The sequence below is a fragment of the Poecilia reticulata genome, chromosome 1 (genome assembly GCF_904066995.2).
Source record: "Poecilia reticulata chromosome 1, P_reticulata-male-v2, whole genome shotgun sequence".
NCBI classification, from domain to species: domain Eukaryota; kingdom Metazoa; phylum Chordata; class Actinopteri; order Cyprinodontiformes; family Poeciliidae; genus Poecilia; species Poecilia reticulata.
The window spans coordinates 31,355,378-31,379,692 of record NC_088830.1 but is presented as its reverse complement, the minus strand read 5'-3'; the positions used below and the strand labels follow the sequence as shown (position 1 = coordinate 31,379,692).

General features: G+C 38.9%; 2 protein-coding genes across 7 annotated transcripts in view; both read right to left on the bottom strand.

Moving 5' to 3' along the window:
* coro2aa (coronin 2Aa) overlaps window positions 1-1,849 on the bottom strand; it is a 41,086-nt gene extending 39,237 nt beyond the window's left edge. Inside the window, exon 1 of the mRNA XM_008422982.3 lies at window positions 1,358-1,849. Within this exon, the coding sequence (XP_008421204.1) occupies window positions 1,358-1,372 (15 nt within the window). The 5' untranslated portion in view covers window positions 1,373-1,849. The remainder of the gene's footprint in view (window positions 1-1,357) is intronic.
* A 2,789-nt stretch (window positions 1,850-4,638) lies between these two features.
* Window positions 4,639-23,542, bottom strand: uso1 (USO1 vesicle transport factor). 6 transcript variants are annotated; one of them, XM_081611378.1, is made up of 26 exons: window positions 23,310-23,542; window positions 22,239-22,325; window positions 22,085-22,149; window positions 21,482-21,558; window positions 21,223-21,234; window positions 19,941-20,041; window positions 19,750-19,852; window positions 19,088-19,143; window positions 18,877-18,997; window positions 17,984-18,162; window positions 17,745-17,885; window positions 16,924-17,012; window positions 16,694-16,848; window positions 16,019-16,224; window positions 15,896-15,916; window positions 12,518-12,628; window positions 11,066-11,184; window positions 10,316-10,497; window positions 10,106-10,227; window positions 9,046-9,184; window positions 8,715-8,875; window positions 7,801-7,860; window positions 7,040-7,138; window positions 6,011-6,112; window positions 5,721-5,915; window positions 4,639-5,321 (listed from the first exon to the last, which is right to left on the bottom strand). In XM_081611378.1, exons 1-26 carry the CDS (start codon window positions 23,373-23,375, stop codon window positions 5,286-5,288), a joined length of 2,805 nt encoding a protein of 934 aa, XP_081467504.1. In that variant the 5' UTR covers window positions 23,376-23,542; the 3' UTR covers window positions 4,639-5,285. The 6 variants fall into 6 exon arrangements, with proteins under 6 accessions (XP_081467504.1, XP_008421248.1, XP_008421239.1 ...); XM_008423026.3 differs by having other exon boundaries at window positions 4,639-5,296; window positions 23,310-23,541; XM_008423017.3 differs by lacking the exon at window positions 4,639-5,321 and adding an exon at window positions 5,352-5,659 and having other exon boundaries at window positions 5,690-5,915.
* Between the last annotated feature and the right edge of the window lie 773 nt (window positions 23,543-24,315).

Sequence of the window (24,315 nt, the reverse complement as noted above, 5' to 3'; positions counted from 1 at the left end):
AGGAGAGCCAAAGCTGTCAGCGCAACTGAAGAAGCTCTGGAGACTTTGGTTTAAAACAATTCAACTTCCAAAACTGTCAGACACTTAATAATTAACCTTCTTTAAAAACATGTAACAATAAAACAAAAACATTTCATTTGCAACTGAAAAACTGCCGACGTTGAACCTGATGTGAGAAAGTTGCCAGTTTGATCATTTTTTTGTGGAAATTTGTTATGCAGAGAAGGAACAAAAAATCCAAGTGTTTATCATTTTCAGTAGAAACGAATTTATATCAAATTAAAACCCAAATATTCAGGTTCTCAGCAGATTAGAGAGATTTACATCAGACCAACTGAAAAATCTATGAACCGAACTGAATGCGCTGCGTTTTTATTGCACAATTTGACATTTTGAATATACATTTGCTGAATGTAAAAACGGTAATTAAAATAAAAACTCTTTAAATATATATATATATATATATATATATATATAAAGTTTTGACAGTAGGTTGAGGTAGTTTTTGTTTTGACCGTTTCTAAAATTGTTTTACTTTGCAGAATTGCAATGGATAAACACTCCTTCCACACACACACACACACACACACACACACACACACACACACGGATGTTACTCCTGGTGGAAACCACAAAGAAGACAACAGGAAGTAGGAGGAGGATCGCGACACTGCTGCTGTTTTTTAATGACTTATCATGTAAACAAACTTTTTCACGTGTGATTTTAATTGAGTTCCTTATTTACTGGAAAAACAGCAACTGCAAAATTGTGGGATTTTTTCGATTAGCAAAATATAGACAAATTTTCGCTCATTTATTGTGGAAATGCAGCTCATGTGTGTATGTTTTGTTAATATCCTTAAAACTGATGACTGGATCTGATGAAGTCACACAGGTACAGTTACCTGTTGATATGTGAAAGGGTGTCACTTTCACAATATTTACCCCAACTTTTTTCTTCCACTTAACTTTACATTAATCGGCTTAATCACATCGCGGAAACTGTGCAAAACATTTCTGCTCTGAAAATTATTCAACTCTAATTTTCAGATACATTTTTCATTAGCTTCAAGCAAAAAATAAAAATAAAAAATACATGTAAATTTACAGAAAATAAACCCTTGGATAATACATTTACTTTATTTTTTCGATGATGCAGCAGTATGACTGACCGCGTTCATCCATCGTGCAACAGTGAAGGTTAAAAACGCTCATCCTGATGTTAAAGCCTGTTATTCCCGCAGCCGCATGGCAGCTCTGCAGCTCAGACTCTGCAAAGCTCCAGAAATAATCCCTCCACAGAAACACCTGCAACTTTAAATGACACCAATAAAAATAACAACCCAGGCGAACTCACCTTTGAGACGGTCATGTGCTGGTTTCTCCTGGAAGAGGACTCTGCTGGTGCTGCTGGACTTGGATCCGGATCCGGTGGCACTTTGCGGCGTCGTTAGATCATCGGTGGCAGCTGCATGGCGGCCGCTGGAAAAGTCACAATGTCCGGATTCACCTTGTGAGCCGCACAAGTCCGTCTGGAAAACGGAAAAAAACAACTAAAAATCTGCAGAAACTGCAAGACAGGACGGGTTCGGCGTCCTGACAGACTGCTGGAGCCCGGAGAGGAAGAGGAGGAGGAGGATGCGACGACGGCAGGAGGAAGAGGAGGGAGGGGCGAGGGCATCAGGTGCAACTCCAGGAAATTAGGGTTAGAAACAATAAAGCTGCTATAAATGGATGAAAGTCCATTCTGCAAGAAAAACAAACATATTTAATCTTAAAATACGTTAAAAATTAATAAGCTGATTAAAGAAAGATAATTATCAGGGAAAGTGGTGAATTATTTTGACTCCATTATTGCATTAATGACAGCTGAAACGGATGTGTCGGCTTGATTACTGACCGAGTTTAACAAAGGTCCAGGTGTGACCCTAAACTTTCTGGGTCCAGGGGCGACCCTAACCCTGCTGGCCCCCCTGCCCCCCAATCGTTCCTTCTGTTATTTTTTTATTTTTGCATAACTTTGGTTGTGTTGATGCAAAAGCCTAAAGTTTTGCCAGGTTGTGCATTTTGGGATTAATTTATTTTGTTATTTTGTCCATTCCCCACCCTCTTTATGTGTTTTTAAACTAAATAGAACAGTCTATGTCCCTTTGACAAGATTATTTTTTAGAGCACTATGTTTTGCTGTTTCCACAACATTTTGCATAAATTGAAATATGAGTGGGGAAAGCTACTTTCTTGAATCATTAATTTTGTGCAAAGGGTTATAAATAAACCTCAGTCAGTGTCAAAGCTATTTTTCCAATGGGTTAAAAAGTAAGAACAACTAAAACTGACTCAAAAGGAGTTATATTTCAGAAAATTAATCACTTTTTGGTAAATTGTGATGAAGTCAATAGCAACATTTACCAAGAAAAAATAACAATATATTGAACAATAATATTTTTATAACAATCCTTACAAGAGCTTTCATTTTAAGGAACCAGGTGGAACAAATTATTTAAATATGCTTTTGCATAATAAACAAATGATGATTAGAAACCATCCATCCATCGTCTTATGTTCCTCCAAAATCAGGTCGAGGGCATAATAGGTCCAGGACTGTCAGAAATAGTTTAACACTCCTAGCCCCCACAATCATTTTAAAACACTAGATGAGAAAAATATTTTTGCACAGTGAGTTTTACTTTTTTTTTTTTAAACTGTGCTTTGTCACTTCCTGTTGGAGCTAGCTGTGCTGCAATGCTAAAATGAGCTTATACACTATAACAAGTGGAGATTTACTTCTTTGTCTTCTTCTCTGACCTGCTTCTCCTGAGGGCTAAGCCCCCCTTGTCCTTAAAGCCTTGTGACGCCCCTGCCTGCCCCAGCTAAGATCTATCTGTGGCCTAGATAAAGCCCTTAAATGAGGCTATATAGTTTAATCATTGTACATTCCGGTTCATTTATGGAGGTGTGAATGTGCAAGTGGACTCTGGTCTTCCTACAAACCTCGTTCTCAGATCGGTTGAAGTGAACTCTGGTGCGGTTCAAACGCATAAGAGAACGCCAAGCGGACCAGACCGCTCCAAAAGCAGGAGGCGGCCTGAAACGCAGGGCATTCTGGGTAAATACAACCAAAACAATCGCGCTAGTCTAGCGCTAGAGAGAGAAATGACTTCTGGTCCTGTACCAAGGACAAAAGAGAAATCCTACAATCGCCAGACTCGGACTATACTCCATCTTTATTTACATTTTGTGAAGGATGAAGATGCGCTCAGTGTCTTCTTTTTGTGTTGTTTCCTTGAGCAGGTCTTGGTGCAGCGCCTCCACAGGCGGGGAGGGCACAGTGTGAAAGTGAACCGCAGCAGCTGAAAACATAACAAATATTGCAACTTCGATCCCCAATCAAACCGAGCGCACCGGACAGTCAACAGAAAACAGTGATTGTTGCGAAGTTTACACCTCAACTTGACTGTAGGCGGCTGATCGATCCATTGCTTTGGATATTAATCAGACTGTGATTAGATTCTATATGAGTGGACATGGATGTTTGTTTTATTCAGTGTGTTGCGAACTGGTTCTGTTTTAATGAATGGGTTCTGGATCTTTCATCACAGCCGATCGGTGATGAAATGCTGACGTGTGCAGAACAGAGCGGAGACGCGTCGAGTCACATCATTTGCATGGATAATATTGTACCTTCCAGCTGGTTCACCTTTTACTCAGAGATCTGAATGGACGGAGACGCTCACGTGACGATGACGTAATGTAGAACCAGGATGTTTGCATCTTAACTGTAGGTGGGAACCAGTTTATCATTAGTGTGGTTTTGAACGTTCTTATTAATGTGAACAACATATGAAGTCATGTAGGATGTCAGGATATTTGACGCCCCCTTCTGACCAAATAACTCAATTACAGAGTAATTCATCTAAAAAAAGGGAGAATGCTGATTACTCGCCTTTTAAGTAAAATATTTTCAATTTAAGGGGCATTCTGTTGCAGTTTTTGATATTGACATAAAAAAAATTCTGATTTAGTTAAGTGTTAATTGAGGGAAAAAGTACTTTTAGGAGTATTTTTACTACTCTGTACTTTTTACTTTGAGTAATTTTATTATAAAGTATTGCTAGTCTTGAGTACAATTTCTGGATTTTCTGCCCACTGAATGAAAAACAAACGTGTTGTAACCAAACTTTCACCAGACTCAGACACACACCTGCAGTTTTTATTAAAGTTTCATGAGTTTTTTATTGAAAGAAACTGATTTAGAGAAAAAAAAAAGTCTAATTTTGTTCTTTTTTGTTACTTATATGAATTATCGTCATGTTGGTCCTTGAAATACCAACATTTCCACTTAATTTTAAATGTTGGTCTGTTTGATTATGTAATTTATAAATATTAAATTGATCATTTAATCAGTTACTCGAGTAGATTTTTCACCAAATGCATTTTTGCTTCTGACTGCCGTTAAAGTGGCTTTAATTGTGTTTCTTATTTAATGTAAATTATAATTATTGACAAAGTTTTGAGGATGTTTGTAATGGAAATGCAGCTAATACAGGATATTTCTATTCTAATTTCCTGTAATGAAAGGTGCCTTGTAAATAAATTTATCTTCCCGGAAAAATCGGCGAAAAACAAACACAAAATATCTTGGGTTGTAGATTTAGTAAAATTTAATTTATCTACAAATATTTTTTCCATACGGCATACAGATAGATTATTAATTCTTTTCAATGTGGCTCTTAAATTGATAAGTTACACAGTATCATACAGAAGCTGGATGCCAGAACTGCACAAAAAGTTGAAAAAATACGTCTTATTTTCCGCGGTCTTTACATGTTTTTCAGTGTTTTGCAGCATATCGTAGAGCGGTTTAGCCGTCGAGGTGAAATGGAGAAAAACCAGGTGAAGTGTGCTACTTTCCAAACTCCTCCACAGCCGATTTCCCGCTTCGATGATGTTAAAATCAACCTAGGCTCGTTGTTTTTGATTAGAAAACGTAGAACAGCAGAATAAAATAAAATACAGACGGGGGAACACTGTGGAGATGAACGCGCTGACGAGCTTAAACCTCTGAGAAGAACCTCAGCTTGAACACGGAAACGTCCAGAAACTCAACACGCGGGGAAACGAAGACAACATGGCAGCCGGGAGGAGAAACCGGATCAGCGAGCGCGAAGCCGGTCCTCCGGTTCTCAGACAGGAAGTCTCTTCTTCTTCTTCTTCTCCCTGTAGTGTTTCCTCTCTAATCCTCGTCTTCGTCATCTTCGTCGGAGGTCTGGTCCCGCAGGTCGTCTTCATCTTCCACCTGTAAGGGAAGGGCCACAGTCTAACTAGAGCACACAGACAGAACAGAGCCGGGTCAGACGGCGACCTCTGACCCCTGGGAGGCCGTGACAGAGATTCATGTTTCTGATGGAGAAACTTCTCAGAGGATTAAAACAAGGAAGGATGTAAAGAAGGGAGGGAAGAAACAAACTAAGGAAGGAAGAATAGAAGGAATCAACAAAGGGAAGTGAGGAAGGAACTAACAAAACTAGGAAATAAAGAAGAAACAAAAACCCAGAAAATATGCAAAGAATGGAGGAAGGAAGAACGGAAAGGAAGGAAACGAGGAAAGGAGGAGAAAGGAATCAAGGAAGGGAAGGAAGGAGGGAAGTAAAGGTTTGATCTGGTTTGACCTCCAGTGAAGTTTTATGACCTTGTTTGACCTCCAGTGAATGTTTCCGTACCATCTCTCCCAGGTCTTTGAGTCTCTGCTTGAGGCTGTGGATCTTCTGGTCCTGGTCCGCCAGCAGCATCAGCAGGTCGTCCTGCTCCTTCTTGGACTCCTGGACCTCCGTCTGCAGCTTGGCCTTCTCCGTCTGCAAGATGGCCGCCGTGCTGGTGGCCGCCGCCAGCTGCTGCTCCAGTCCTGATCGACTCTCCTGAATAAGCGCCGAGGAGGAGAAAGAGAGAGACGGTAGGAGAGATGCGGCGGCTGATTCACACGGAGAGAAAGACAAAGATCCGATCGTCACACCTTCAGCTGCTCCATCTCCGCCGTCTGAGCCGCCAGTCGGTTCTCCAGTTCTGCCTTGGCTGCATCTGAGGAGCCGTCAGTAGGGGGCGCTGTGTCAGAGGGCTGCAAGAAGACGTCACAAATTAAACATCTGGGATTAACACTCCAACAGCAAAAGTATTTCTGTCTAGTTTTTAGTGCAAATATCTTATTATATTTGAAATAAGATCAAACTGATTTAAAAGCAACTTTTTAGCAAGAAATAAGAGCTTAATTTGAGTCAATAATTCTTGAATGTTAATTAAAAAGTACTAGTTCTACTAGCAAAACTTTTTACGTACATTTACTCCAAAATAATAACTTTTTTATCACAATCCCCTCTTTTGATTTTAAGAAAATCTGTAATATTTTATAGTAATCACATATTTTTTTTATTCCCCACAGTTCTCATGTTTTCCAGTTCCTTTCTTCTTTTTCTCACGTTTCCATTTCTTTCTTGCTACATAATTCAGAAAATGTTTTTTTCTGAATTTGACCAGCAGCCAATCAGAAAATGAGAATCGGAAATAACATTTAAATCAATAACTTGTATAAAAAAACTACTGAACAAAAAACAAAAATTATGACAAAAAATGTAAGATGGCAAAAATGAAAAACATTGAATCCCATAAACGTCACTTTCAACTTTCTGAGGCCCCCATAGCGCCCCCTGGTGGCCCCACTTTGAAAAACACGGGATTAGAACACTTGAAATAAGAAAACTGACTTAACTATTTAGCAAGAGCTTGTTTTAAGTTAATAATTCTTGAATAATGATTAAAAAGTTCTAGTTCCACTGTGAAAAACGTCTGGCTATAAGTGGAAACTTTTAATCGATATTCAAGTATTGTTTACTTACAACCAGCTCCTACATCTGGCTGAAAAGCTACTTCTAAGTTAGTTTTGTCTCATTTCGAGCGTATTAACATGTTTGCAGACAGAAACACTTGGTAAGATTTGGTGTTTTTGCGTCCTGAACTTCACATCGTTATAATTTTCGATGACCTTTACCCCTGCTTCCGCTCTCCTCAGCAGCTCCTGCCTCTCGGCCTTCAGGTGGCCGATTTCTGCCAAATGGGCCTGAACCTGGTTCTTTAATGCCTCCAGTTCCTGCGACACAGAAATAAAGACAAAACTCGGGTTCATTTTAAAACATCACTCAAAAGAAACATCATAAGTTCAAAACGGTCAAAGATTATATATTGTAATTTGTTTTTTGATTATCAAACTAGACGTACAATCAAAGGTAGATTTATATTTCCAAAAGTTCACATTTTCTGTAGATGGAATAATTTACTGAAAAATGTATTAGAGATACATCAGAATAATTAATTTGAGAAAGTATCTAGAAAAAAACAGCTGCAGTAATTCAAAATTATTCAGTTTCATTCTTCATGTTAATTTATGATGTTATTGATTAATCGCTTAACAACGATGCTGAATGATTCTTATTAATCTTATGCTGTGTTTTCCCGTATAATTGTTGCTTAACATATGGAAGTAAATGTCCTTTCGTAGGTTTTCAAGCAGCATCATTCGTTTGTTTTGAGCTTTGTTTTTATTTTGAACGTATGTGATCAATCTGTGTTATACATTTGTAGTTGTTTTTGCTGAATGTTTCAACCAGAAGACAATCAAATGCAGGGACTTGCAACTAGTAGGGATAAAATAAATAAAGCTAAAAGCTTATTTTACTTCCTGAGATTAAGGTTTTCCTTCTAAAGTAAAGCTGAAGTTTGGGAAGAGGTTAAAGTTGAGGTCATGAATCCCACCTGGAGAAGCTCAGTGTTGCCTGATCCTGCTGGACCCTCAGCTGCTTTTGCTGCCGACTTCTGCATTAAAAACACAAAAAAACATTTAAAAACTCCACATGCAGAGCTGCACACAAATATGACAAATATGATGCAAATGTAAAGATTTTTCTTTTTAACACACATCCAGGTTGGGAAATTATGTAAATCCCATTTTAAACTAATTAATGTTGCCTAGTTGCTGCCACAGCTTTAAAAGGATCAGTGATTAGTTTTAACATTAGAATTTGAGTAAAAAATTATTTTAAAAAACTGCACGGTAAAAAAATACTTAAGGCCTTTTAGTTTTTATAAATAAAAAATACATAGTAATTTTGTTTAAGCTGAAATTCATTCTGTATAGATGACGTATGCTAGGTGCTACGGCGCTAGCTCCGTCCAGCCAGAGCAGTCATTCCAATCAACGAGTTTCGTTCAGACAGAAATAAAGGAAAAGCAGAAATGAGAAGGAGAAATAGAAAATGAGGAGAAAATCAGAAGAAAAATCCAGCATGTGTGCAGCTGCTGCTTGGAAATGGCAATCCAAGAGTTTGAAGCTCCAGTTTCTAACTCAAACTGTTTACGTTAGCATCAGGATCAAAACATTTTCTCTCATAATTTACAACAGGGCATTACAAAGACTTAAAGAATGCTTCAATATCACTTAAACACTCACTGATTTCCTTCCAATTTAGTTTGATTTTGCGTTAGCTCGCGCTAATGGCCTTAGCTAACGGCGTTAGCTCCTGCTAACATCACACAGCCACTGCTAAAGGTGTGAGATCCTCACAATCACATCAGCTACTGCTAATGGTGTAATGAAATAACACGAATAGAAGATGCAAAATGTAACATTTAAGGTAACTTGAACAGCTGAGCAGCGCCATGCTACTGACCAGGCTGTCGATTAGCGCATCTTTCTCGCTGAGCTGCGTCTGCAGGAGCGTCTGTTGCCTCCGGAGCTCCTCCAGCTCCTCCCTGAGCTGAGAAAGCTCCTCCGTCTGCAGCCCGTTCACCTGAGTGTCCCCCTGGCTAGATTGACTCTGGCTTTCCTTACCTGAACACAAAGACCAAAAACTGTCAGACAAATTATGTTCCTTTATATGAAAAATATGATTTTATGTTCAGGAGCATGAATTAAGCCAATTAAATTAGATTGATTCTGAATAAAATCAGGTAGAGACAGACCATCACCCTCCTCATTTAGACACCACCAGACGAACCCACCTAGCTTGAGTTTCAGGATGTTGTACTGGTCTTTGTGCTGCTGGATCTGGGACTGCTGCTGACTGACTGTAGCCTGCAGCTGTTCGGTCTGAGTCGTCATCGATGAAACTTTCTCCTTCAGCTCCTGAATCTGAGCGTCCTGATCATCGAACACAAAGAGACTCAACATGCTGGCGAAGAAAAAACGTCCGAGGCAAAAACAATAAATCTTACCAAGTAATTTTCATCTAGTTTCTAGTGAAAATATCTTGGTACAAATAAATAAGACGAAATTAACTTACAAGTAACTTTTCAGCAAGATATAGATCCCTGGCAGCAAAAATAAAAAATGGCGACCTAATCACCAGCTCTGACAGATCCTCAGTAGAGCAGGCGTTTAGACGAGCTAATCTACTGCTGTGGTAGATTAGCTAGTAGCAGCAAGTAGCTAATCTAACACAGCATCACTTATTATTCACCGCAAAATAGACACCAAGCCTAAAAACATGAAACTGTAACGGACCAAATGTTCTGTTCTTTGTGTGGGAAATGTCTGGATCCTGATACATATGGTGTCGTTGTCGTCAGCTGCTATGGCAACGAGTCTGTGTGTAGCGTAGCTGACACAGAGAGTGACAAAAAAAAGGAATACCAGTGGTTTTGAGTTGTTCAACGGTTTTTCTGCGTTATTTTTCCCTTTGTTGTGGCGCACTGCACTAAATTAATAATATTTACATCTCCAAGTTTCATTTTGTTAACAGGATTGTTCCCCTGCAGCAGCGCGATGGCAAAAGAATCGTCTGTTTGCCCTCCAGTGCTGTGATTGATTATTGATGATTATTTCACTTGCAGCAAAACATTTTTCCCATAAGTGAAATAATATGCCAATGGAATAAGTTCTTCTAAGTATTATTTTTTCTCAATAATACAGAATTATTGGAAACAAAGCTCCTGTTTCTAGCTGAAAAGTAATTTCTAACTTAGTTTTGTCTTATTTAAAGTGAGCTAAGAAACTAAACCACAATTACTTGGTAAGATTTTGTATTTTTGCAGTGAATTGTTTATAGATTTCAGGAGTTACCTGTTCTCTGATCAACTCTTTGTACTGAGTTACAATGTTGTCATGTTGCTCCAACGTCTTCTTCACCTCCTCTTCCTTCTTCTCCTCCTCACTGGACTTGTGAACAGCTTTGGTTATCAGACCTGTGTGCAGCAGAAAGAGAACGCTGCATCTCTTCCGTCTGGTTGAATAAAAACCTTCCAGAAGGGCCGGTCTGCAGTGAGGACGGACCTTCCAGCTCTTTGACCAGCCGGGTGAACTCGTGGTCAAACAGCATCTGTTCCGGAGACGGGAAAACGGGCTGCGGCTTCAGCGCCGCCCGCGAATACAGCTCATGTTTGGTGATGAAGCCGAGCTTCTCCACAAAGTTCTCCTTCCCGATGCGCTTCTCGATCAGCTGCTTTAGCTTCTCCCTGAACGAGAAAATGAAAACTCTGAACAGGTTGTTTTAAAGGAACATTCCAGACTTTTATAAAGCCTCTTGATGCTGATCTATTATAAACTAAAACAGTCTATGGTCAGGAGGTGGTGCTTTTTCTATCCAATCTTTACTGTTGTAGGCCCGTCGAAATTATAAATTCATTAATTGCAACATGAATTAAAACAAACTCTGTCATTTCCATTTGCATCATTTATAGTTTTTCCTCTTTCTACCAAAAACTGGATGATAAAACTCTTCAGTCTGGTGCTTTGGTCTCAACTAGCTCCTTAATTTGAAGGGCAATTTTGTTTACAAAGACTTCATTATTCATTTCAGTTGTTTTTTCTGTTTTGTTCATTTATTTTGGAGATTTAAAATGTCTTCCAGTTCCACTGCAAAAACAAAAAAATCTTACCAGGTTATTTTTGGGACAAATTTGCTAACCAGTAACTTTCTGGACAGTCGATGGCCGATAACAGACATGGAAAAGGCAACATTTGCATTCGGTCTTTCTGAGAAGACAGCTCATCGTGTTCGCTCTCTGACACAGGGACACTTACTTGGTGTAGTTTTCCAGTGAGTTGTCGTTATAGTAGATGCAGATCCCAAGCAGGAGAGCGCAGAGACCCTGAACGAGCCGCTCGTCTTCTCCCAGGTTCTCCGAGATCTGAGCCGTCAGCTGCAGCAGCCCCAACGTCAAGGACCAACCCTCAGGATGAGCGCTGCCGCAGGTTAACGCCGACATTTCAAACAAATCAAACTTATTCTCGCATAACTTTGGATAATTTGACCATGTTGAGTATTTTGGAGGCATTTTCTGTTTGTTTTAGTAATTAGAGCAACAAGTGAAGCTTTGACATCATTTATGCAGCCAGGTCGCCGCTATTATAATTTATTCTCTTGTAGAAATTAATGCTGCAAAGAATTATTTCATTAAGTATTCTGACCATTAATTTAGATAAAAAACTGACATATTCTGCAGTTTTTTCATTTTGCTACATATTTATACAATATTAGAAATATATTAAAAAGATCCAAATTAATTAAATTCCTATTTAAATACAAAAAACATTTTGCTGCCTAAAATACAACAGCATAGCATTCCTTTAAGCTTCTAACATCAGCATGTGAAAAGTTCAGTCATTTCTGCTCGACTTGACATTAATACAGTGTAGGAATAATCTGGTGATTAATTTTGGATTAACAGATTAATAAGCGGATAGCAAAAGGTGCTTAACAGGAGATTCTTCAAAGTTTTGGTGTTTTTTGTTTTTTTTTTAACAGAAATTGAACCAGGTGAAGCTAAAACTGCCACTTGAGTTTTGATGGGGGTTTTTTACATCTTAAATGCAAAATGTGTATATTTGTATAATTTTGGCTTAATTACTGCTCAGCAAATGGCCTTTTTAGAGTCTGGGTTACTAAATTAGTTAACGGTTATTTCAATAATTGATTCATCACGATTAATCATATTGTTTCATTCCTACTTGGATTGACAGATACATTTTTCCTAGTTCAGAAGTTCTGCATGTGCAGCACCATTCATGTTTCAACAATCCCTGTTACTTTACAATGCCTATAAAAAGTATTCACCTCCCCCCAATGTTTTACTCTTGTTATTGGTTATGCAAATCAACCATTAGCACCAGAATTTTGCTTTTTTAATAAAAAATTACACAACAATCTCCTTTAGTGTCACAGTGAAAACCGGGTCCTGCAGTTTTCCTCCATCCTTCCTGCTAAACTTTGCCAGTCCAGCAGAAGTTAGTGACTTATAGCTTTTCATAAACATAATTTACTAGAATCCGGGTTGCTAATAATTTTTAACACTCCTAGGCTTAGATAATACCCTCAGATTCTTGATTTGAACAAAAAGAAAGACTGAGACCTTGAGAATTGGCCCTTATTAAGGGTGAAAACCTAAACAACCTGTCCAGGACGAACCCAACATGCCACAGACCGAGCAGCAGACCCGAGTGTAAAGCAGCAAAGGCGTTTGAAATGAAGGATACGAAGGGAACATTATCCTGGTTGTGCAGGAAGTGTGTGACAGCGATGGGACAGTTGCTGATCCACGTGCAGAGCAGCATGAGGAGGCCCACTCTGGTCTGTACTTTGCTGCCCTGCAGAAAGAGAGGAAGAGGAAACACACGTTTACAAACGTCAGTGAGCTGCCAAAGAACAATCCCACCATTTTGTTGTAAAAACACTTCTTCATAAGGAAATGTGATAAAATTGAAGACTTTCAAGTAATAGGAGGCTATATTTCTTAAAAAATGGACAGAGTAGCAAAAACGATAAAAAAGTATTAAATAATAAAACAAAATGTGTTCAATTTATTATCCTGACATAAAGGAGGTAAAGCCAATGTGACTAAATAAACAAAAAGTTTTTGGGGGGTTTTTCAGTCTGCAGGATCGAGTTAATGTATCAAAGCAATGCTTCAAACTGTTAATATGGTTATAATTAGCTAAAACAGGTTAGCATGCAGGCCTACAGGGTAAAACTCACTTTAAAAGGATCACAAATTCAAAAATTTTATTGTTTTGCAAATTAAAACTGAATGTTTAATTTGTAGCAAAACATGCAAAACAAAATCAACTAAATATGCTTTTCAGAAAGGAATCAATTAAACCCTATTATTTTCTGTATATTTTAAGCAGAAAAGAAGCTGTAGTAAAAAAAAGGTGCCGTGATGTAAAAATAAAAAATGCCGTATAAGCTGCATCCTGATGCATTAAAAACGCTCAGCATGCTTTAAGACGAGGAGAAACACGTTTCCTGCTGTGAAAACAATGGTAGACAAGCGTGATTAACGACAATCTGAGCAACGGAAGAGCAGAGGGAAAAATAAAACTTATCTGCTTTAAGTAATACAACAACTTTGAAAAGTCACCTTCTCAGCTTTAGTCTCCAAATGTGACGAAATGCAAAAAAATGAGGAAACAAAAAAATGAAAACAAGAATCAAATAAGCAAACTATAACGTGTTCCAAGTTTAAAGGCCATAAACAAAAACTTGAATCGGTTTATTTCATGTGGACGATCAGAATTAACTTTTATTTTCATCAAAATAGCAGCAAAACTTTCTTTAACTTCCAGAATCAAGTTTACGCAAATCCGACCAAAACCCGATTTTTTCACGGCAGTTTGAACGACCCAATGCTGATCTGTTCACCACAACAAAACAAAAAAAAAAGATTTGTGCCACTTCCATGGTGGTATTAATTCTGATACGTGTCCAGTTATTTTCAACGCGTCTGCAGTCAGAACGGTCGTATCGCAGCTGGTCTGACTTTTTGAACCATCGTGTTTCTCAGAATGAAATCGGTTGGTTCAAACCAAAAATGCACCAGAGAGACAAAGGCACACAGTTTATGTGAAAGTGAGACCTCTTGTTTATACACCAGCTTTGTTTGGTTACCTGCTGAACTATTTGGAGTTCAAGTAAAGTCAACACCATAAAAATTTACTGTACATATGCTTCCCTGCCTAACAAATGTACACTACCTTCTGTAAGTACTACTTTTTAAATTGAAAAAAACTATTTGAAAAAGTTATTTTTCTAACTTAATTTGTTATCTTTGAATGATGTTATTAATTTTTCATTTTAACCTTTAAAATACCAGAATCTGTTCATAACTTTTGTAGTTTGGTTCTTCTGATTGACATTTTAAATATTAAATCAGTTTTATTTCAGCTTCGTTTGCCAACACGCGACCTCGTCATCCAACATGTCTGGGGCTTGGAAAAATTTCACATCAGTTTCTGCTGAGGCGACAGTGAAAGCGCTAAACAGACAAATACGATGAGTTCCCAGGATGGGAATACTGCAGACTAAAAAGAACGTCATTTGTCAGGCAGGTGTCTAAAACAGACTCTGCAGATTTAGTGTGTTGTGAAGGTTTAGCATTTATAAATTTGCATTTGTTTGCATCTTCTGGTCAGTGAATGCACCAGTGAATAAAATGTCCTAAGTTGTGTAACAGTCATAATCAAGTTAAAGAAGAGAAGTGCTTCTTCCCACAAAGGTTCTGTGGGAACCCACTGGAATCTAAAAAGTAACTTGTGAAAAAAAGACTTGAATAATTAAGAACAGTAACAGTAAAAGCTCCTAAGCTGAAGAGGAAAAGACCCCAGATTAGCCACAGCACAAACTTCCTCAGAGCTGGTAGCACAGAGACAACCGACATGATGCCGACTCCGCCCCCACGAGAAAGTAAAGCAAAGCCCCAACAAACAAACAGTGTGGTAATAGCAGAGGTAGTGGTACCAAAGACATGCGTTGAGTAATTTTTGCCTTATCAGCCAACACTGAGTCAAAGATGAAGGCCCAAAAAATAAATTTAAAAAAGTCATATATCATGTCTATAATGTTTTTAATCGAGAAACAACGGAGAAATAAATGATAAAGCCCAAGAGGAAAAATGATGAGGGACATAAAGCCTCATTGGATGAGAGTCTGAACGCATTTTACACGTACAAAACGGGTAATAACGTAAATGAAACCGGCTTGTGAAAATCTGCCTTCAGGAAAATGCTCAAAAAATAAACAGTAGCATAAAACGTTGCTTAAATGTAAATACCGCAGTTACTGCAGCACGTTTACATGCTGCCATAGAGCCAACATTGGAATCTACACATAAAATCAAGCAGAACTACCTTCGCTTATTCATCTTTTTTTTTTTATTTAAATGTTTTGTTGGCTCTAGTGGCCTTTATTTGAAAGTAGTTTGACAGGAAGGAGGGTTATGTGAGAGGGGGAAGACATGTGGCGAATGTCACTGGGCCGGGAATCGAACCTGCAACCACCGCCACGAGGACCAAGACCTCAATGCATGGGTTGTGCTTTGCCCCTGCGCCACCACAGCACCCCAGTAATCTTTGATTCGACTATCAATAAGTGTCGCTAAGACAAAAAAATTGTTATGCAACTTAAGACCCTTTATGAACATGTGGTAGATGCAGCTGATCACAGCTTCATTTAACTGGACATGAGGTCGGCTGCAGGAATTGATCCATTTCTTCTCCAGATTCTGGTGGATTGTTCTACGTCCACATGAGGGTGAAGTCGGCGTCATGTCAATTCAGCTGTCAGGACGACAACCACCACCAGCAGCAGCAGCAGTTTCTGTTGCTCTCCTGTGTTGCTCTCCTGTCTACCCCTCTTGTTCTCTGTGCGTTTCTGTGGTCAGTCGATGCAACCAAAACGTCTGTGTTACACTACCGAGGCTTTACATTAGGGGCAAAGCAGGGCACTAAAAGGTTAAAGGGAAGCAAGTTTCACCAACATGTGGGGCACAGAGACCCCTACTATTCAGGCCAAGCCAAAAACGACCACCCAAAGACTCAAAAACACACACATACACACTACAGAGGCACTTTACTCACCCGCCGGACGATCTTATCACCCTGAAAAACCACAACTTCATTGAGCTTCACATTTCAGAGTTACAGCTACGCTACCCAGAAGCACCCAGCCTGAAGGAGGCGAAGGCCAGAGACGTTCTCTACCTGAGACAGGATGTTGGTGCACTGCTGCAGCAGCGAGACAGGCGGCTTGCCCAGGCTGGTGGCGAGCTGCACCCTGAGCAGCTGCTCCTTCTGGGTCAGGTTGTCTTGCAGCGTGTGAGCCAAAGCCACAGCTGCACACCAGTTAGACAGAGAGTCCGCCGAGAACAGGCCGCCGCACAGCAGCTGGCCGGCTGAGATGGAGTTAGCTGCAGGAAACAAAGAGGAAGAATGAGTAAGGGTGCGTTCACACCAGCCCCGTTTGGTCCACTTTAATCAAACTCCAGTCCGTTTGTCTTGGAAGTCTGGTTCAGATGGGGAGGTGTGAATCCCCAATCCACCAAAAACATCAACTCTGGTTAGCCTAAAAACCCTCAATCTCAGTTCGGTAGAAGTGAACTCTGCCGTGTTCACTTCTGCCGAAGTGAACTCGGCAGGGAATTATGGGTAAATACAACCAAAACAAACATCACATAGTCAATTGTTGACTTTGTGATGTGTTTATAATGTTTCATGTTTTTATGATGTAAAGCACTTTGAACTAGGGGTGCACCAATTCATCGGCCAGCCAATTTCCTTCATTTTGGGAGATCGGTGATGGGCTGATACTTACATAAAAGTCTAACAATCAACCACTGTCCTAAGTCGAACCATGAAGGATGTGAACCGGAAACGTACCGTCGATGGTGGAGGGCAGCAGGGTTGCGACAATCTCCCCCTGACCTTTCTGGTTCTTGAAAAGGAAACACTGGAAGCAGTAGAGGACAGCGCAGCGCAGCACGAACGGCTGCCTCTCGTTCACCATGGACATCAGCAGAACCACAATGGCCGGCCTGAAACACAAACATCCCTGAAGGAAAACCAGGCAGAAGCGGGTGGAAGCTTCAAAACATGGCGGCCGCGTTTACCTCGGAGGGTTCGACGGGGCGTTGACAGAAGCAAAGTAGTCCTGGTTGACCTGTGACCCCCTGATGACCTCGGAAACTGTGTTTATTGTCTGGGAGGAAAAACGGCCGAATCAGAACATGGAAACGTTTTGGAACGTCTTCACATTTCAGTCATGTATTAATGGAGAATTCAAGGTATTTTATTGAGATATGATGCAAAGGTCCAACTTGGATCTGAAAAGTGTGGCAAGCATGTGCATTCACACCCTAGAATGAACAGAACTAGTTATAGATGCAACCTTGCACATCTAAAGACACAAAATATCTCAAAGCACAGTTAAGCCTCTCGCAATTAATCGCATATTAAATTAAAATTCTGATTAATATTTCTTGAAGAGTAATTTTGGTTTTAATTAATTTTATTTATGGTTTTAAGTAGATCCCCCCCCATTTAAATGATAATTTTTGTTTCTTTTATATTTTGAATATTTAAAATATCTTCCAGCTCCGGTCTTAAGTGTTCTTAACAATATGAAAGTTTACTGGTCTTTGAGAGGGTGTACTTACATTAATATGCCATTACCAACAAATTACTAGAAAATGGTCTCAAAACAATATTATCACTTATCACCAGCCATCTGTCCCTCAAGGATTTTGCAACTATTTTTGTGATTTTTCTAAAATCAAAAACACTGATTTTGTTGTGCTACTTTAGAAATATTTTAAATCGGTTACTAAAGTACATTTTCATGGCAGGCCTCGTCACAACATGGTAAATGTCACATAGCTTTGCCAGGTGGGGTTATGAATGTGTAATCTGAGAGTCCTGTTGGGATTATTACCTCTGTGAGGATGTCAGCAGGGACACCGGTCGCCATGAGGATGGTACACAGCTGCTGCAACAGGCCACACTGATACATGCACTTCTGACAGCTGGCTGTGGCTCCAGGTGAGTTCACAGGTGACACCATCACTCGCACCAGCTGGGATAATGCAAATGTAGAAAAAAAAAACAGTCATATGTGCTGCTAAATCTAATCTGGTTGCTAATTTAGATTGAAAGCAACAGATTGTGCGCTACCTGCAGCATGAGGTGGAGGTTTGTGACTTTCTGTGCTGACCAGCCGGAGTTATCGTCCCCGACTTCGAACCACGGCTTCATCCTCTGGATGTAGGAGCCCTCCTTGAAGAAGTTCTGGTTGGAGCTGTTGTTCTTCAGCAGGTTCAGAAGCAACAGCAAACAATCCTCAACCACGATGCCTGGACACAGAGACGACAACGGATCAGGAAATGACGAGGAGCCTCCAAGACGTCTGGTTTCAAGTCGTTTTATCAACAGTTTCTGAGCATTCTGAGGAAAATTCAAAGTTCCTGTTTGACATTTGCCCCACAATCAACTTGGTGATATTTTAAAGATTTAACTACACAAATTGTGTCCAAAAATACAATTTAAAATGGGTTCTGTGCTAAATTGTTTGGTGTGCTGACAACACTGGCAAATCCTTGAATTTTTTTAAAGCTAAATGATTAATGACCAGAGTAAAACAAAAAACACCCACAGAAAATCATCAGATGCTGGTTTGAATGTGTGCAAAAGCCAAGACCATTTTAAGATATAAAACTGATGCTCATTGAAAGAACAATATGCTGTGCCTTTAAATTGTTTATTTTTGTAAACTATCTTGGTGAAAAAAGCCAAATTCTTACGCTCAAGACTGATCTACAAAAGCAAATAAAAGGATAACATCCACGGTATAAAATAAACCTAGGTGCATGATTTTTATTATTATTATAATTCAAAGATCCCTCTCCTAAATGTTTGTGACGTTACTGGTGAAAGCAGATAAGAACAAGTCACAATGAAACATTCATTTTTGCCTATATCTACTTATGCCTACCAATGATGTATTTCTACTGAAAATATGTCATCATATGGAACAAAAACCAACTTTAACCGTTCAGGAGTCTTTTCACCTCCATCGCTGCTGCCTTCTTCTGTGATGATATCCAGCAGACGTTCGAAGGCGTTCTCAAACGCCACGATCTTCTGAATGGCTGCGTTGCCTTTGGTCAGCTGCTGAAGCAGCAATAAGCCCTGTAGGAAACGGAGAGCAAGCAACATTTAGCGGCTGTCGCAGATCCGTTCAGACATCTACCTTCTGAAGAACTTCACAAATATACTCACATCATTACGAATTACTTCCCTCGAGTCGGCCAAAAGGTCCATTAACCTGGAAACACCTGTGGAAGGAAATAAATGTATTTCTCAATCAAATATGAATGAATATCAGCTTTCAAGTAAAGCTTAAGCAATTAAAAGGATTAATCGTGATCGATTATTGAAATAATCGTCAACTAATTTAGCAATCTATGACTGGAATAAACAAACCCAAAATCAGCAATTTGGTGAAAAAACACATCTGGAGCAGTAATTAATCCAAAACTCCACATTTAAAGTAAAAACATCTGCGTCCGCAAACATGTTTTAGCAAAACAACCTCAAGTGGCAGAGTTTTAGCTTCACGCTCTTCCTATTTACTAAAGAAATGGTATTTCATTTTCGGTATTGAAATGTTTGTTTTCTTATTTAAAAAGTAATTGAATTATTAATTTGCATCTTTTAATGCACTTTTGATACTGTATAAAAAAGGCTTACGTGGTTAAATTAAAAAAAATCTGTAGTATGTGCCATTTTTGAATCTGATTAATCGCCAGACCAATCTATTAAACGGCAAAAACAATTGATTAATCGCCATAATCAAGGTGAAATAAGGAGGAATTTGTTAACATAAGAACGACTCCTAAAGGCCTGGGAGTGAAAACATGAAGCGTTGGTAGGAAACTCACCCATCGGGCTGACGAGAATGATCCCCTGCACCTGGACACCCTGGCTCTTTAGGAGAGCAGTAAGCAGCTTTACGCCGGGCCAGCGCACATGGAAGTCAAACTCCTTTAAAACAAAAAACAATAAAACCAGTGCACTGAAGTGCAGACAGCTCTGCAGCTCAGACAAGGCCGGCGTGTTGCTACTGCCGTACCTCCAGCAGGGTGAGGAGCAGGGTTATATGCTCTGGGTCCTGGATGAACGTCTCTGTGAATTGGGTCCCAAGGTCGTCGGCCTGCTTCTGAGCATTTTCATCTGGCAAAAGGAAATTCCCCATCTCAGATAAGATTTTATTTAAATACTCTAAGAGGAAGCACACTTTCTGGAAGCTCCCATTTCTAAGGAACATGGTGGTAGTTTATAAAAAGCAGCTCCTCTTTGCGGGTTTCATGATGGAAATGGATCGTAAAAAAGGTTTCTTCCACAGTTATGAACAACTATATCAGTTCTGATCTGTGCTGATCTGTCATAACAAACTGTGTGGCTGAGCCAAGACGATACAGGACGAAATTCACACTCCACTGGACTACCAACTTTACATGGTTCTGTTTTCGCGGATTTTTTCTAAGGAATGTAATTAAGTTGTTCATGGATTTTTTTCAGATAAGTAGAGCGTACCTGAAAAAATGTAGTTTGGGAAGTTAAAATATTTAAGTGCAATGCTACTTCACATGCTACTGGCTGGTGCTTAGAAAGCAGCCAATCAAGGAGCACCATTCTTTTCTCTTGGTACTGATTTGCTGAACAATAGGAAGACTAGATATTAGCTTCTACAGCGTTGCTAAGACGGTTTCAATTCTGCATATTGGGATATATTTGGTTGATATATTTGGAATGTGGACAGATAAATATTTAGTTTCTGTTCCGGTAAATCCACAGATTTTAATAACTTAAAAAGCGAAACATATTTACAACTGAGATGATCTGAAAAAGTAAATACTTGACAAAGCAGTGAATAAATAAAAGATTAACTACATAAAAATATAAGCATTTACTGTAAAAAACAAAGAAAGACTAAGAACTTTGAGGAAAGATTCAGCAGAGAGCACTGTGGGGTTAGCAAAGCGTTGATGTTGCAACTCAAACACCTTCCTGGATTTTTAGCAAACTTGGTTACGTGTTTAGTAATGTATCAACAGCAAAGGTGCATTTATTTCAGTAATGAACAAACATAACATGGTTTCCTGTGACAGAGAGGGAAGAATGATAAGGAGGAAATGCTTTTAATGTATGCCACAGCTGACAGATTCTCATGAAGGCATGCCATAAAAACACATCTGAGTAATTCAAATGTTTTTTAGGATGCTCAAAGTGTAAAAAATCCCAACAAAAATAATAATGAGCTTCCTTCCACATCCAAAACAAAAGGATCATGGATAACTGGCAGGAGTTGGTGGTTAAAAGTGTTTGCATCATGCACAGTAAAATATTTTTACCTTCTGATTCATCTGTAGGGTTAACACATGAAAGAGAAGAGAGAGACACGAGTCTTTACATGACGCAGTCACGATCCATATATGGAGGAGAGGATGCAGACTGAATGTGGTCCAACTCAACACTTTTACACATGCAAACATAAAACTGAATCTGCAGCTGCCAAACGCTGAGGAGGAACAATATTCTGACTAGATTTTGTTTAATAGTGAAACTTTGCAATAATTTCTGCCTCATGTGACAAGATGAAACCAGTAGTACCTTGTTCTTCCTCCTCATCGTTGCTGATTACATTGTAGAGTGTGTCCAAAGCATATCCCAGGATTTCTGAGTCAGATCTGTTGAATTTAAAAGAGCAACATCATTTACTAAATGCATTTCATTTCTGAATTGTGGAACTAAGCAAATATAAACAATTGCTGCAACACACTGCATTAAAACTCCAGAAGCAGGCTCTCTGCTTCTGGATCAACATTTAACCTACAAAGAGCCTGTAGGTAAAATCATTGTTTGGTCAGCAGAAGATTTTTTTTTACTAAATAAAGTTGAAAATGGGAAAAGAAGAGCAAAAAGGAAGCCTATCTGGGGCAGCTACTTATCCAGTAGTTTGCTACAATCAGCGTGTGAATGAATGTAGCGAGAAGCACTTTGGAGGCCTGTGGACTTGATAAAATGCTATACAAGTGCAGGGCATTTGACAATCATCCTCCACATTAAAATGAATTCAAATGAATACAAATCAAGACTGCTTGGTTTTATGTGAACAACCTTAAAAACGGCAGCTTTGATCAAACACTTATTTCCTCCCTCCTGCAAAATCTGCTATTTTGAAATGCACAGTAATATTGCAGAACCTTTGCATACCTGTCAGTTTGCAGAATGTTTATCAAGTGATCCATTGACTGTGTGCCAACTTCCATGCGATATTTCTGCAAAGAGGTCAAAATTTCAGTGTCTGGAAACAGTACTCCATCGTACCACCTTTCAGAAAGATAACCACCTCTTTTTTTATTTTTACCTTCGAGAGAGACTTAAGCGCTCGGACGGCATCTCTGCGGTCTTCTAGTAGTGTTGAAGAGGCGACCCGGTCACACAGTTTCTGAATCTGATCACAGGGAGAAAAAATAATAATAATGATTTGTGAAATAAATTAATTTCTTCTACAACAGTATTGGTGTTATATTTAAATAACTTTTGGTGGCAGTTGATAAAATATGGGTGTATTTTCTTACTGTAAGCCTTAAGATGAGAGAAGTTGGGTGTTGATGTTTTAAACAAAAACATCAACAGTTTTTGTTGAAAAAATTGCTTAGTTTAAGTAAACCTATTTAAATACACTCTTATTTCATTACATTTACTATTTTTGTTAAGTATCGTTTATAGATTTTGACTGCTAGCTCCAACCTCTGTTTTTATAACCATTTATTATTTGACTAAATTCTGTTTAGAATGTATTCCCTTGCTCATATGAGAAGCGCTCTGTAAATAAAACCTGATAATTACATGATAATTATGGTAGTCAGCAAACAATTATTGGTTTTGAAATCAAAAGCACATGTAGCGTAAAAAGCTTCAGTACTTTGAACAGACTATGGCAGCAACACACACATCAATACTTTGCTGTAGACCTGCAGGGAAGAATCTGCTGATTATGTTTTTAGGTTTACAAAGCGGAATTACCAGTTGATCCATCTCTAGATCTGATCAAAGTTCTTAGAAACGTTTTTTTTATTTTCTGCTGGTGATACAGTTTGTGATTCAAATGAAATTAGAAATTAAACACTGGTGATATAAAACTTATTTTGCCCATTTTCTTCGACACAGCTTTAACAGTTAGCAGGTAAATTTCACGCATCAACAGCTAACTGACAGATTTGCTATCTTTGCTATGTAGCATGGCTAGCTTTCTGATTCAGAAAGGTCTGTCTCTCATAAGTAATTTGAATGGTATAAAGAAAAAAAAATAGAGGTTAACATTAAAAGACAAGTGCACGTTAGTGTGTCTACATTATTGAAAAATGTGTTTTTACTTTAGGTGAAATGTATGAGCCACAGACCGAACAAGCAGCTAATTGATTAGCATTCCTACCGTCTCCGCTCCTGACGGTTGCGGCCCGGCAGTCTGCCCTCCCATCACTCCCCTGAAGAAATTCATCCTGAATGTTAAATATCCAACGCTTCTGAGTGTTTAAAGGATGAACCTTGGGCCTCAGTGACAAGAAAGTGTTTATGAAGACGAGAAATGAAGGGCTTTGGTCGAATTTCCTTCACTGACCGAGCCCCGGAACACAAATGAGGCCAGTGCGCATGCGCGCAGACGTGGCGATACGTGGCCGATCAGCAGCTGAAGGAGCTGATTATTTAAAGGGCCAGTACACTCATCGATTTTTAAAAAGCTATTCCAGCCTGGATTGGTATATAAAATATATTGCAATCTTTAGAGTTAGTATTGTTTCTTTTGACTTTTATGCTCTGAAATAAATAATTGTTAAACCAATTCTCATTCATTTATAAAGTGATCAAAGATTAAAGCCTCTTCAGAAAACTTTAGTGGTGGTAATGAACTAATTTTCTTACCAGTCCTAACGAATATCGTGAAGTGAACCAGTAACAAAATTTGTAATGATCCAAATTAAAATTATTTCTCCATTTGCGTCTAATGACGCTGGTTGAGGAGCCATTGTTCCCCTAATAACTCCTCAGGTCAGACTAATTATTTTCTAAGTTAGTAGAAAGAAATTGGCAAGAAAGTAGTTACAAATTTCAACTGCATCTTAACTTTCTAAACTATGAATCTTGAATCACCTTACAACACTAAACAAGGTGATAATGTCTGAACTTTCGTTTAGATGCAGGTCCAGTGAAGCATTTAAAAGTGGGTAAACAAATACTGCAGTAAACAAATATTATTCCACCACCTGATAGTGAAATTTGGGTTGTAAGTTCAGAAAAAGATACCAGAAGACATAAATGTCATATCCTTACATTCTGTCGTTTCTATTTTAGGCACTGATATTTATCACAGTGGTTTAACCCTAACCCTTCATATGCAAGAAAACAGTCCTGATAACATTCACAAATATACATTCAGGTAA